A 13,356-nucleotide genomic window follows, 5' to 3' on the forward strand; every position below is an offset into this window, starting at 1 on the left:
AAATATTCATGAGATGTTTACAAACGCTGGAATGGATTCATAATACCCTGTATATGGATTACCAGATTGCTGGACTTTTATTTTGACAAGTTTTTGTCATTTTGTCTTCCACATTCATGAAAGTGTTGTTATGAATGTTGAGTCATGCTTCATGAATCAGTCATGAATGCTTCATGTGCAGTTCATGACAGCTGTTATGAATGTGTTATGAATGAACCCGTCAAGTAAAGTGTTACCCTTTTATTTAACTAGCCTATGCTTTGTGGGTTTCATCAGTCAGTGGGACAAATCTGGCAATCGTGCAATTACGGCATAGGCTATATTCAAGCAGTAGTGAACACACAGACAATGATGTTACGGTATTTTTGTTTATTTGATTAATGAGTATCGCATAACTGGGTACAAATATATAAATATGCTTTAAAAAATCAGACAATAAATAAATAATTTAAATAATACTAAGTGTCAGTACTTTTCCTGGCTCCCTTAAAATCTTACACTGTGGTGTACCGGGGTGATTCAATCATTTGGAGATATTCATTAAGGTCTGCAAAGTGCTGTGATTAAAAAGAGACTCCTTACATAGGTTTGACTTTAAGAGTTTTGAACCCCCGGATCACAATTGGCGTGTTGTAGAGCATGAGGCTTGCATGGAGCATCTTGATTCCTACCATCTTAGGGCTGAAAGTGATTGTCTTCTGCATGGTTTGGCCTGGATTGAGACCAATGACCCTGAAACATATGACATAATGCATACAACATTACATCCAAGTACAAGCAATATAATTTATAAACTTTTTAAGTATGGCTTAAAATGAGAATCTGTCATTTGATTCTTCCCTCAGTATCTCAACATTATGTTGACATACTTTTAAACATGAATAAAGACCTGATCCTATGGCAACACTACATGGAAGGAATGAATAAATAAGGACCTGATCTTCCTGTTTTTTTTATCTCTGTTTCCATCAGAGTCTCGACTAAAAGGCTGCTCTCTGTGAACAGTTCCCATTCCAACTGTTTGCACTGTACTCAAGTCAGATAATTGCTGGTCTTGCAACCCGGGGAAGTTTATCTACTTTATGGTTTGTGCTTCAGGGGAATGGCAAACTTTAAAACAATACTTTGTTCAAAACACAATGTGAACATTCCCGCCTGGACAAATAGCGAGCGAGGAACTGCCCCACTTCCCACCCAACAAAGACATGCATTGATCAGCGCCGTGCGCCACTCCCACACGGTACTGCAGGACACATTCTAACTACGTGATGATAACCTTGGGACAGTTCTGCTCTGTCTATTTGCTGAGGCACGCCTCCGTTGCATGGTGATGTTGATGTGAATTTCTCACCTGATGTTGATCTTCTCCCCCAGCAGACCACCACCGGCTACGGTCAGCACCCCACCGACGGCAATTCTGAACGGGTTGACGAACGTCAGCTGGGCCTGGTGCTCTTTCTGTCGCACCACGTTCTGTTCATCTGGAACCTGTCAAATGGGACATATGTTAAACATACACATTTTTAAATACATTTTACAATTCAATTTCTTTCTGATTCTGTGACTATGTGTTTTTGGCTTGACAACTCTATTTTCTTGCAGTGTTGACAATAAAATGTTGTAGTTTGCAAGGCGCTCTGGTGTTTAGTGTCCCCTGTGAGGCCACCGTACCTCTATGAGGATCTCAGGGCTGCCAATGTTGAACTCGTCATAGGCCAACACTCGGTCCTGACTCCCCTCATCCTCAATCACCACAGCCAGATTGACCAGGTTCTCCCCAATCAGGGCCTCACATGTCTCATAGGATATCTTGTGTGGTATCTCCAGAGCTGTTGATTGTAACAGAACAGTGTGAATATATGCCAACAAAGTAGAATCATTTGATTCATATCCACAAAACACCCTGGAATATGCATAACAAAGTATATATACTTTGGCGTATATATTTATGCCAACAAAGTAGAATCATTTGATTCGTATCCACAAAACACCCTGGAATATGCAACATGAAACGCGCACCCAACCACTTATGGCTGTTCATGCTGTCACTAATGGGCTGAGCTTGAAGACACATATTTCTGTCTTTACGAAACAATATCCCCATTCAATCAAACACATGGGCGCACCTTTTGTATATGGGTGTGTCTGGGCGTAGCCAAACAACCAAACATGTCACATATGTTGCACAAGTAACTAGAGGCACCGTTAGGACAGTCAGTTAGCTTAAGTCTTCAAAGTGAAAACCAATGTGAGCAGGACTGCGTGGTCCCTTACTTTGGAGAGGGCCGATCTGCATGACCTTGTGGTCCTCCCAGAAGGTGTCTCCGGGGAGGTTGCTGTACTCTTTGACCTGGGCGTTCACGTGCTGTCTCAGTGTTTTCATGGCGTTCTCCAAGTTGGCCACCACAACCATGAAGCAGATGTCCTCTCCCGCCAGTGGAACATGCTGGAACTTCAGGGACACTGTGAGACCTTGTCTTGGTCCTGGGATACAACCATGATACAGGTGGTTAAATAAAGTCTTTTTTTCTGTACACCTGTACAAAGTGTCAGTCAGTGGTGAATCAGATGAACAGTAACAAACTTACTTCCGTTGAAGGCAGCAGGTTCTGGTGTGAAAGCTAGAGAGGAAAAGGCACATGTTAAAATACATTGCAGCCAATTACATTCGTATTCATATTGAGGAGACACCCCCCAATGTTTTATATTCCAAGTTTATGATGTTTAAGTTCAATAAAATAACTTACCAGCTGCTCTCATCATCATGGGATCAGGGGCTGGATGGTCCAAAAAGAAAGGTCATTAATACAGCTCTCAAGCAAACCACTCAGTGTTGACTCTTTATTTGGTAAGCTAACCACAGATAATCAACATATATTCCTAATATAAGATAATCAAAATGTACTCTCCTCCACTCTTTAGTTTGGTTTTCTATTCCAGGATTATGTTTCAGTTCAAATAGCAACAACAGAATAACTTACTAGATGATCTTGATCGTGATCTTAAAGGATCAGGGGCTGGAAAGAGCAAAGAGAAAGGCTATGAATACAGCTCTCAAGCAAATCATTCAATGTTGACTCTTGATTGGGTAAGGCAAGCTAACCACAGACAATCAACATAATATGTGACCTTGCAAAGCGAAACCAGTCGCTTTGGTAAAATGTACAAGATTACTGTAAGTTATTGTGCTCATGAACGGCCATAAACTAAGCTTTCCAATGTATATCGAGGGTATTTGAAAAACTATCGCTAAGATAACCGCATTCAAAGTTGACATGGTTCTCCCGTCACGACATGCCAGAAAAGGAGAAATTCTCCTTTTTAAGCGGCGTGGACAACGAGAATGACAGCTAATGTGTTGAATCTTCACTGGGTTTTAAGAGTCAAAAATTATGTTTTTCCGTTAGATTTGTTCACGACATGAAAGTGTAGACTGTATACTGTCGAATTAAGCGAAAACGTGAAATTCAACATTTTAGCCCGAACGTTTGTTTATCGTGGATTTTCTCAATATAGCATCGAGTGGTTTTGCTTTGCAGGGTCACATATTCTCTTCCACTCTTAAGTGTGGTTTTCTATTACATATTTATAATGTTTCAGTTTAGAATAGCAGCAACAAAATAACTTACTAGCTGGTCTTGATCGTGATCTTAAAGGATCAGGGGCTGGAGAGAGCAAAGAGAAAGTCTATGAATACAGCTCTCAAGCAAATCATTCAATGTTGACTCTTGATTAAGCTAATCACAGATAATTAACATAATATATATTCCCTTCCACTCTTTAGTTTGGTTTTCTATTCCAAATCTGTAATGTTTCAGTTCAGATAGCAACAACAAAATAACTTACTGGCTGGTCTTGATCGTGATCTCAAAGCGGGTTCAGGGGCTGGAGAGAGCAAAGATAAAAGGCCATGAATACAGCTCTCAAACAAACCATTCAGTGTTGACACTTGACTGGGTAAGCTAACCACAAATAATGGGTGACATACAATATATTTCCCTGCACTGTTTAGCTTGGTGACAATAAACTATAAAGAACAAAAATGTGTATGATAAACCATTGAGTAATGTACCACTCCAAGGAATCATATATCACTACAGATTGTAACATGCTCTATTATGAATAAACTCATTTTCTTTGGCCAGCAATGCATCATAAAGTGTTTAGCGTTTGAGCCACTTCTCTCACCTTCCAGAGCTTTGTAATCAGCGGTGACGTCCTGATGTTTACTGGTCCCCACAGCCTTAGTGCAGATGAGCGCTCCCACTCTGTCTGAGTCCACGTCCACCAGGAAGGACTGATTGTCGGACACGATGAAGGTGTGCACATCGGCATTCATCTCGGCGTAAACAAACGAGATGTCGTAGGCCGCTCTGAGCTCTTTGTCTCGCACAGCCTTCACTGCTGCCGGGCCACAGCGATATATACCTGTGACACACAACCAAATCAATTTAAGTACAGACAAAGATGTGTTCTTTTATCCATCTCATCCGCACAAGAATGACTGAGCTGTTTCGTGAAAAGAAAACATTTAAGATGAAAGATCAATTCCAAGATAAATAGAAAAGCTTTATGGGATAATCGAGCTGTAAATCTATCAAAAGGCAACTCAATATAAAACCATCAATCTAATCATTTATCAAACCAAAGACAACATGGGCTTGTTCAGATATGTCAAATATACGCCAGCCTCGCCGGTCCTAAATGAGCACAAGTATCAAAGGTACAAACAGGAGCAGTCATGCAGAACTCATGGGGTGCCTCTCAACATGCCTCCTCGGTCCTCGATGCTCCATCCTCGAGGGGCGTTCCCACTGATCTATAACTAACACTGGATAGACTATCCCATTGTTTCCCCCCCCCCATCATTCTTTATGTAGATCAGTGAGGATCGAGGCCCGAGGAGCGAGGGAGGACGTATAAACGCTGCATGAGAGGCACCTATGGCATCCGGTGGACAAACACAACTAAGCTTGACCTCTGACCTGAGCTCCTCTCCTGAGGGGTGGGATCCAGCACCTGCCATCCATCAAACTCCATTCCCAGATCCATACGCCTCATCCAGCCCTCCACCCACACGTGGAAATTCCTGGAGATGGGAGGAAAACAAGATTGCGTCTTTAACCCAAGGAGCACTGCGGCACGGTGGTGTGTCTGGGATGTGCTCTGTTTACTAGGAGAGCTCACCAGATGCTGTCGTTGCTGCGAGGCATCTTCTCCCCCATGATGGAGTAATACTCCTCGATCACCAGGTTGGCGTTGGTGTCGTGGGCCGAGTTGAAGTTGGTGATGACGCGACAGGGAATCCCCAGCACCCTCATAACTGTGGGCACAAACCATCTGTTCACACTCCAAACTCAACAATGTATTTACAGTGTATCCACGCATGAAATTGTATTGTATGTTTTTTTTCCATTGCAGGACACATATCCAATTCTTCTCATGTGAAGATAAAAAGACCATCATCCATTGGAAGAGTTTGAGTCCTTGATTACATGCAGGAAGAGACCATGCCTTACCAGTGCACATGACTGCAGCAAAGACCCAGCACTGGCCATATTTAACCGCCTTGAAGTTGGACTCAGACCACTGCTTTAGAATGTCCCCGCTCCCTGTCCACTTGGTTGGGTGGACACCATCGTTGTAGCTCCCTGACCATTTGCCCGTCAGGATTCCTCGGTCGTCCGCGGAATTAATCTGAACATGCAGAAGGTAAATGCAACTAAGAATGGAATATAATAATAATCCTTTATGAATGGACATGTAAGTTTTAAAATAATAATGATTAAGAAAAAAACAATTAAGAAGGATTTATGGAAGCAGTGGAGAAGTGGAGACAGGAGTGGAATAGGAGAGAGAGCGATGGGGGTGGAATTGGGTCAGAATCAAACCCAGGTCCTCATGGACACTCAGATGACCCCTGACGCGTTAGCAGCATTTGATCAGGGTGGCAGACAGTGCCCTGAGATGGAGGGGAGACACAGATGGCGCTCTCACCATGGCAGTCACCACTCGGCTGATGTAGACGGGGTCACCGCGGCTCAGGTAATCGGACTTCCAGTCCTTTTGGTGCTGAGGGCTGACTTCAAGAAGCTTCATGCAGATTTGCAAGATGTTTGCCTCGTACTAAAACACAGACAGACAGACAGACACACATGATCAGAGTGTGACTCGAAATGAATTGATGAAATGACAATCAGGGAGGTGAGTATTTGGTTCAGGGTGTACATGGGACTTGACAGAAAAAAATAAAGTTCAAACAGAAACAAACTCAAAATCTCATTGATGCGTGATGAATAATGCATGCTGTAGAGGAGGATGTCTCACCTGGTCAAAAGACCATGGTCTGGCTATGACTTTACCGGGGGTGCCCATATACAACAGACCAAAGTCATTCTGGACATATTCCTCTCTCTGACTGTCCAAGGGTAGATACACAGAATCGTCTGTAAAAGACAATACAACATAGTTTATTAGACCACTGCACATCAACTTTTCGGACCTTTAAACATTGATGGCTGGCCAATTGCAAAACCTCCAGAGGTTAGTCAATGTTCTTTCCCATACCCATTGACTTTAAACCATCTATATCACCAAACGGGGAAAACCATCCATATGACAATGACTACAAATGTAACATTAATCTTTACAGTGCAAAAAAACAAGTATATTAAGCACAGTTAACCACTAACGCCTATATATATATATATATATATATATAAATATCCAGTGTTTTCTGAGCTCACCTTTGCACCACGGATTGCAGAGCAGGCTGAACGCTCCCATCCTGTAGACTCTGTGATAACGGGAGGAGAGCATGTGCAGGTGGAGCTGGTATATACCCACGGGGGCTGTGGCAGGGGTGCACACATACAGTGACAGGTTCTGAGGGTCGGACAGCAAGCTGTCAGCCTGGAAGTAGGCAGCCCAGTTGGGCCGCACCGGCCGCTTGGAGAATGTGACAGGGATCTGGACATACAGGTGGCCTGAGGAGGGAGAGACAGGGAGAGACAGGTAAGCCGCTGTATATTATTCACACACACACACACACACACACGAGGGAGAGAGAGAGAGAGAGAGAGAGAGAGAGAGAGAGAGAGAGAGAGGGAGGGAGGGAGGGAGAGAGGGAGAGAGAGAGAGAGAGACTAACATAGCATAACAGAGCAGCAGCACACCTAGCATAATTTTAAGGATGAGTCTGTGCTCGGCTGGGTCGTAGCCGCGGCCCCCCAGCTTCAGACTGACTTTGAAGGGCTGTCCCCTCCTCACCACCAGGGTCTCGGTATCCAGACCCTCCGTTCTGTGGCTCGCCACATTCTCCTCCTGGTCCCAGTTAACATACTGAATCGTCAAATCTGCACAGGGAGAAAAAGAAAAACATGAAATTAGGTTTTGCACTCCGGTAAGAGTTTTCATATTGGTGATTTTTGACGACACAAGAACAAGGACAAATGAAGTAAAAAACAAACCGCTGGACTAAATCAAACCATAAGAGGGTGGTGTGAAATAAATTCTCCAAAGCTCCCGTACAAAACCCCAAACCACCTACCTTCCATCAGGTCTAGTTGTTCTGTGTGAGCAAGCTGCTGTTTGTGGTGGTGTTGCTGTCACAGCTGTATTTAGGCACTTTCTCTCTGCCACACCCTGACAGGAGGGTTCACACATGAGTTGGAAGGAGGGGACAAAATGTGGACAGTCTTGTTTCACTTGCACTCTGCCATCAATACATCGTCAAGGTCTGGGCGATTTCGCAATCAGGTGAGGCTCAGAAATGCAATTTAAGTCATGCAAGTCAGAACGTCATAGTAACCGCAGGAAGGAAGTGGACCTAAAACAAAAACAGTTATGTGATTGAGATGAGTTAAAAGGCACCCACATCCAAGTAAAAAAAAAAAAAAGCTTAGGGTGCTGTATAAAACAAAAGTCACAGCAATAACACTAAAATCTGTACACAAAACGTAGCTCCCACTATTTAATTACATGATGTTTTGGGAGTCCTTCATCAGACATAGACCAGGCACATAAAAACACATACGCATACTGTATGTGATGTGATCTACAAAAACCCATCATGTGTACTAAAAAATCCTTGATTTTTGCTCTGTTTCAACCCTCCCTGGTGCTATTTGACCACCTTAAGATTTTGATACCATTCTAGCAGCATTCTTCACACTGTCCCCTAGCAAAATCCTGGATACCATCCAAAATGACCTGATCACATCACATATACCTTTCAAACATGTGACTGGCAGTGTTTATAAGACGATTAGTGAAAAACACTTTGTGTTATCAAATGAATATACCTCCCATCCGACTATACACACCACAACAACTACAAATAGACAAATAGCCTGTTTGATGCTCATTGAGCTCAATGCAAATCAAACCAGCCAGGTATGTGATGATGTGTGGGGCTGTTTTAATTAGGCCAAGGGAAACGTATCAGGATGCATATATATGCTGGATCCATGAAATAGCTGGCATTTAGAAATAAAAATCTGCCTGCCATATATGGGAATGTAATATAGGGGTGAAAATACTTAATGACCCCTTAATGAACTTTACTTACTTACTCAAGTCTAACAAAAAACGATGAAAGTTGCACACAAGCTGATGTATATTAAATGAAATGAAAGTCTGCTTAGGCTTACCCCTTATTTCCCCCCCAATTTTGTTGGTTTTAGCTCTGAGGCAAACCCTTCCTTTCATCAAGACACTCCTTCAGCAAATTTAGCAAACGCCTACTGCATCTGTAAGGGCAAGATGAAACATGTTAAATCCTATAAACTCAACATTAAAGGAAAAACTGTAAAGGGAGAGGTTCGGTGTGTGTGTGTGTGTGTGTGTGTGTGTGTGTGTGTGTGTGTGTGTGCGTGTTGGGAGGGTTTGCCCTATAGAGTTTCACTGGTGCAACACAGGAGAGCCCAGCAGTCTGCCTTTGCAACACACCTTCAAATTCACTTCATTCCTTACTGAGTATAAAATCATAGTGAATAGTGAATACGCTACGCCTAGGCAGTCGCTGATGACTGAGCCTCTGGCACCTTGAGTCACTCCTCCACCTTCACACAACCCCACTGTCACAGTCCCTATGGCCAAACGGGAGGATTCTTTGGAATAGGCTGAAGACAGTTCTAAGTAAACCTCACTCCTAAGGTGTGGTTTGTCTGTAGGCTACCACCTGCCACAGCACCACTCTCAGAGAAAAACTGAAAAAGGGGCACCATCAGACAGAGAGGCGGGCAATGGTGGAGGGAGTCAAAACTACACAGCTGTCCACAGCTGTCCAAAAGCAACCATATTATGTTATATTATGTTAATGGTGACCCCCTTTATCTCCTCACATATCTGTACTGTATGTAGCCACACTTGTAGCTACACTACACTTTATTGTTATTGTGCAGTGTATGATCATTTTATGTTTTCTTGTTCATTTTATTCTTTTATTGATTTATTTTTTTCCTTTTAGTTTTTATTATGATCTTTTATTATTATTATTATTACACTTTGCCCATCTATGCTTTTATCTGCTATTACTGTTTGGTTTTTGTTTATGTAAAGCACATTGAATGACCTCTGTGTATGAAATGCGCTATACAAATAAACTTGACTCGACTTGACTAGGCCTCAACAGATAGGATCCATCAATGGCACCGCTGCACTCTGAGACTCATTCTTTTCAATGGCTTGTGCAGCGCATTTTCCGCTCAAAGTTCAACCACGTCGGACCATGTTGACCTATGACTGCGGCATGCTGTAAATCATAGCTATTTTGCACTGAGCCCAATGGCAAGCAAAAGACAAATCTCTGAGCCCTTCCCTCAACCCAGTGAAACCTGCTTCCAATCTGTAAGGCCCATAAGTGAGTATATATACCAAGAATGCTAGATTATATAGGGATTAAGATATTTTCTGTGTTTCACAAATGTCCCATGGTTCACAGATGCCACCATCAGACCTAATTTCATCACACATCGCTATGCACACACCCATCACCTTCCAAGAAATATCTTTTGACAACGGAAAAAAAGAGTACAAAGAAGTTGTCTCATTAGTCAGCCGTTAACAGTTTATGGAGGACACTTCTGAAGATAATTACAGTAATTCCTTGTGTATTAGCCGCATCGTGTATAAGTCACAGGACAGTGTTTTATACAAATGAAAAGAAGCGAAACCATATCAATACCATATTAACTGTCCCCATGTATTAACCTCATAGCTCAAGAAATTTTGCAAAATCAATGAATAAGCCACGACTAATAGTATGACACAATTGCCATGGGTATGAAGCTGAGGAGTTTTAAGATAAATATCTAATATTGTTTGTTTTGATTTGTGTTTGTTCATCCTTCTGGCCACAAAAACAGGTCTAATCTTAGCCTTGTCATTTCCCGCACTTGTTGCCAATCAAATTATATTAGATAATTAGACTACAGTAAACTTTAGTCATTCAATGTGCAGAGTACCAGTAAAGACAACAAAAAGTACAAAGAAAACAAAATGTCAAATTCAGTGAGAAGCTATGTGCTTGTGCACACAGTAGGCTAACTTAAAATAGTCTGAGACTTAATTGTCTATACGTTTCATATTCACCTACTCTTCATTTTACATATTCTCTCTAAATGTGATGTTATGATAAAGCTGGCTTTAAATGAATGCCATTTTTATAATGATTCAATGTAATAATGTGGAGTGACAAGACAAAATAACAGTGAATATTTTGAGAATTGTGCAGTGGTGTTATTTAATAATGCAACACATTAATCTATATATTACATATTTCCAAAATGATCAAAATAGACAGTGTTTGAAAACAAATCAAAATAATAGGCATTCAAGTTAACATTTACTAGTAATTGCTCCTATAAACTAAATCAAAGCCACATTAAGGCAAGATAGTATGGGGAGAAAAACAGCTCCTGTAATTTCTACTCATGTGAAATATGGGCAAGGATGGTCAAAAGGAGTAATCTTAGTGTTAAATTGTTTCCTTTAAGAAAAAAACAGACCTCTTCATACCTGTTTGATAAGAAGATATTTGAAAGGCGCATGAAGTCGGAAAGAAATAACCGAGCACGCCAGCCACTGACCATGGACATGTAATCAGCGTAGCTCCCGAGCCCTTCATACGGTTAGCAACTGATTCAAATAACACTGCACTTCTGCTCTGGAGACATCAATCAATGCAGACGTGACTGGTTCAATCAAAATCACTTAGAAGGCATACAACATCAGAGCGTGATTGTGAAATTAAAGCTAAATAATGACAGTTGAGGTGAGTGACAAATTTGTTTTTCATTTCAGTATCACTTTTCACCATCAAATCACACCATATGGAAAAGATAAAGGAAAACTCACTAGTATAATTATTATCCTATCAAATCCATCATCAGATTAGGCCTAAATCTGTAAAGTATTTGCTCTAAACGCTGATATCCCTGGAGCAAATAAGATTAATGCTACTTTACTATTTAAAACTTCTGATTTAAAACTGTAAACTGACAATGTTCATGACCTGATCCATCATCCCTCTCAACTGGACTCAGGTTTATGATGGTGTAACCTACATCAAATACAGCTTGACTCAGTGGAATGCACAGTAATCAAACAATATTAAATCACTTCCTGGGAAAAGACGGCTCGTTACAGTCACCCATATTGGCACAAGTTTGTACGTTTGTGGAGAGCCTGATACTTACTTGGCCTTGCATGACTTTAAATGTATCCAAGCATGGCAGGTCTGGGGGGGGAAAAAACAAGAACATGTGCCAATTACTGGCATGTGATTGTGTTCTTTTTCAGTGGCCCAGTGCAAAGACGAGGTCTCACTTAGCCGCTGCTGCCTTGGGCTTGTTATAGACAAGGAAGTCTGAGATATCGTGCCACACGTTGCTGTCATGGTAGAGGTAGTTCATGGAAGACTGGAGAGATGGTTGCAGGGTGTGGGGATAATACTCGAATAGCCACAACACGATTCCCCACACCAGGGTGGCAAACATGGGGAAAGGGTCTCTCTTCGGCTGAGGGATGTAGCCTTTCTCCACAGCCAGACGAGAAAGGGCAAATAGGATCCTGGATAGTAAGTACATGTTTATCTGAAAAGGGGAGAGATGCATGGGGGAAAAATGGAAAGGAGAATGGAGAAGAATAAAATTATAGCACACTAAGCATGTTTGATTTCAACTGTACTGAAAAAGGTGCAATATATTTCCAATTGGAAAATATCTGAATGCTGCTAAACCATTCTTTCCTGGGAGGTTGAAGCTATTCTAAGCTAGGACACCTCATAACTACTTACCTGACTGTTGATGTTGTTGTTGTCTCCAAACACTAGCCATCCCCCAAGGCATGCTGCAAGGAAAGACTGAGACTGCAGGCTCTTCCCCTGGATCTTCACTTGAAGAGCTTGCAGCCCTTTGTAAATGAACACGAAGTAAGCGAGATTCCGTGAGTGAGTGTATGTGGCTTTTGCGATGGCTTTCAGCTTGTCTTGCAAGCTGAAATTATGACAAGGAAAGGACAGCCATTAAGTGATAGGTTTGGTGAAGGTAAGAGAATATAGAGTGCAAACTAAGTTAATATTACCTCCCGCTTCTGAACAAAAACGTCATCACGAGCGCATGGGGGGCACGGATTTTCGCTCCATATCTGCAATAGTCGACATGACAGAAACAGGTCAAACTACTTGTAAGAAAGGAGAACGTAGCCTAATATTATCTGGTTCCTTGATGAACCTTCTCCCACTCCCCAAAACTCCCACAAGTTTTTGTATCATATTTTGTGCAACAGCAGATGGGCTCTGGCAGATGCCAGAATATGGATACTAACAGCACCAAGCGAAATTGACATTTTGTCAACAAAGGCTATTTTCTCGCTTGGTAACAGTAGAGATGAGGTAGTCTACATCCAAGTGACTCACTAGCAGCTTTTAACACTGTAACTATTCAGCTAGCTAGTCACAACAATCTTGGCAAGATCGCAAAAGTACCCACACATTTCGAACAGTATTTCACTTACACGGCTCCATTCCTGAAACCTTTCACCACCGCTAATAAAGCTTTATACTTTTCTTGCTGAAGTATGCTATTCACTGTGTATAACAGTGTTTTCAGGAGCTCTGACCCAGCCATGTTAAATTGAAGGGTACTGAATTAATGTGACACCCGATTGTACTGTGTTATGTATTGTCGTTTAGAAACAATGGCCAGAGAAAGTGTTCCGAGGCGCACCATTACAGTTACTTCAAATACATGACGTTCAAGGCTGATTCATTCTACGGCAAAAACATGAGATACCATAATGAACGCGATATGAAAAATATTTGGACATTAATACAAACTGAATTGACGGTCTAAG

The 13,356-nt window shown here is 41.8% G+C and overlaps 2 protein-coding genes across 3 annotated transcripts; both read right to left on the bottom strand.

The window, feature by feature from the left end:
- Positions 1 to 367: 367 nt before the first annotated feature.
- Positions 368 to 8,773, bottom strand: tgm5l (transglutaminase 5, like). Of its 2 annotated transcripts, XM_062545598.1 has the most exons (19): positions 8,652 to 8,773; positions 7,550 to 7,828; positions 7,176 to 7,355; positions 6,747 to 6,986; positions 6,328 to 6,446; positions 5,998 to 6,126; positions 5,520 to 5,697; positions 5,188 to 5,323; positions 4,986 to 5,089; positions 4,189 to 4,428; positions 3,847 to 3,885; positions 3,630 to 3,665; positions 2,982 to 3,017; positions 2,748 to 2,777; positions 2,589 to 2,621; positions 2,275 to 2,484; positions 1,672 to 1,829; positions 1,352 to 1,488; positions 368 to 732 (listed from the first exon to the last, which is right to left on the bottom strand). In XM_062545598.1, the coding sequence occupies exons 2-19, from the start codon at positions 7,554 to 7,556 to the stop codon at positions 579 to 581; spliced, it is 2,166 nt and encodes a 721-aa protein (XP_062401582.1). In that variant the 5' UTR covers positions 7,557 to 7,828; positions 8,652 to 8,773; the 3' UTR covers positions 368 to 578. The 2 variants fall into 2 exon arrangements, with proteins under 2 accessions (XP_062401582.1, XP_062401583.1); XM_062545599.1 differs by lacking the exon at positions 3,630 to 3,665.
- A 1,943-nt stretch (positions 8,774 to 10,716) lies between these two features.
- Positions 10,717 to 13,353, bottom strand: pxmp4 (peroxisomal membrane protein 4). The gene is made up of 4 exons (XM_062545600.1): positions 13,018 to 13,353; positions 12,586 to 12,648; positions 12,299 to 12,497; positions 10,717 to 12,095 (listed from the first exon to the last, which is right to left on the bottom strand). Exons 1-4 carry the CDS (start codon positions 13,128 to 13,130, stop codon positions 11,826 to 11,828), a joined length of 645 nt encoding a protein of 214 aa, XP_062401584.1. The 5' UTR covers positions 13,131 to 13,353; the 3' UTR covers positions 10,717 to 11,825.
- Positions 13,354 to 13,356: the final 3 nt, after the last annotated feature.

Source organism: Sardina pilchardus, chromosome 9 (assembly GCF_963854185.1).
Source record: "Sardina pilchardus chromosome 9, fSarPil1.1, whole genome shotgun sequence".
Taxonomy (NCBI): Eukaryota; Metazoa; Chordata; class Actinopteri; order Clupeiformes; family Clupeidae; genus Sardina; species Sardina pilchardus.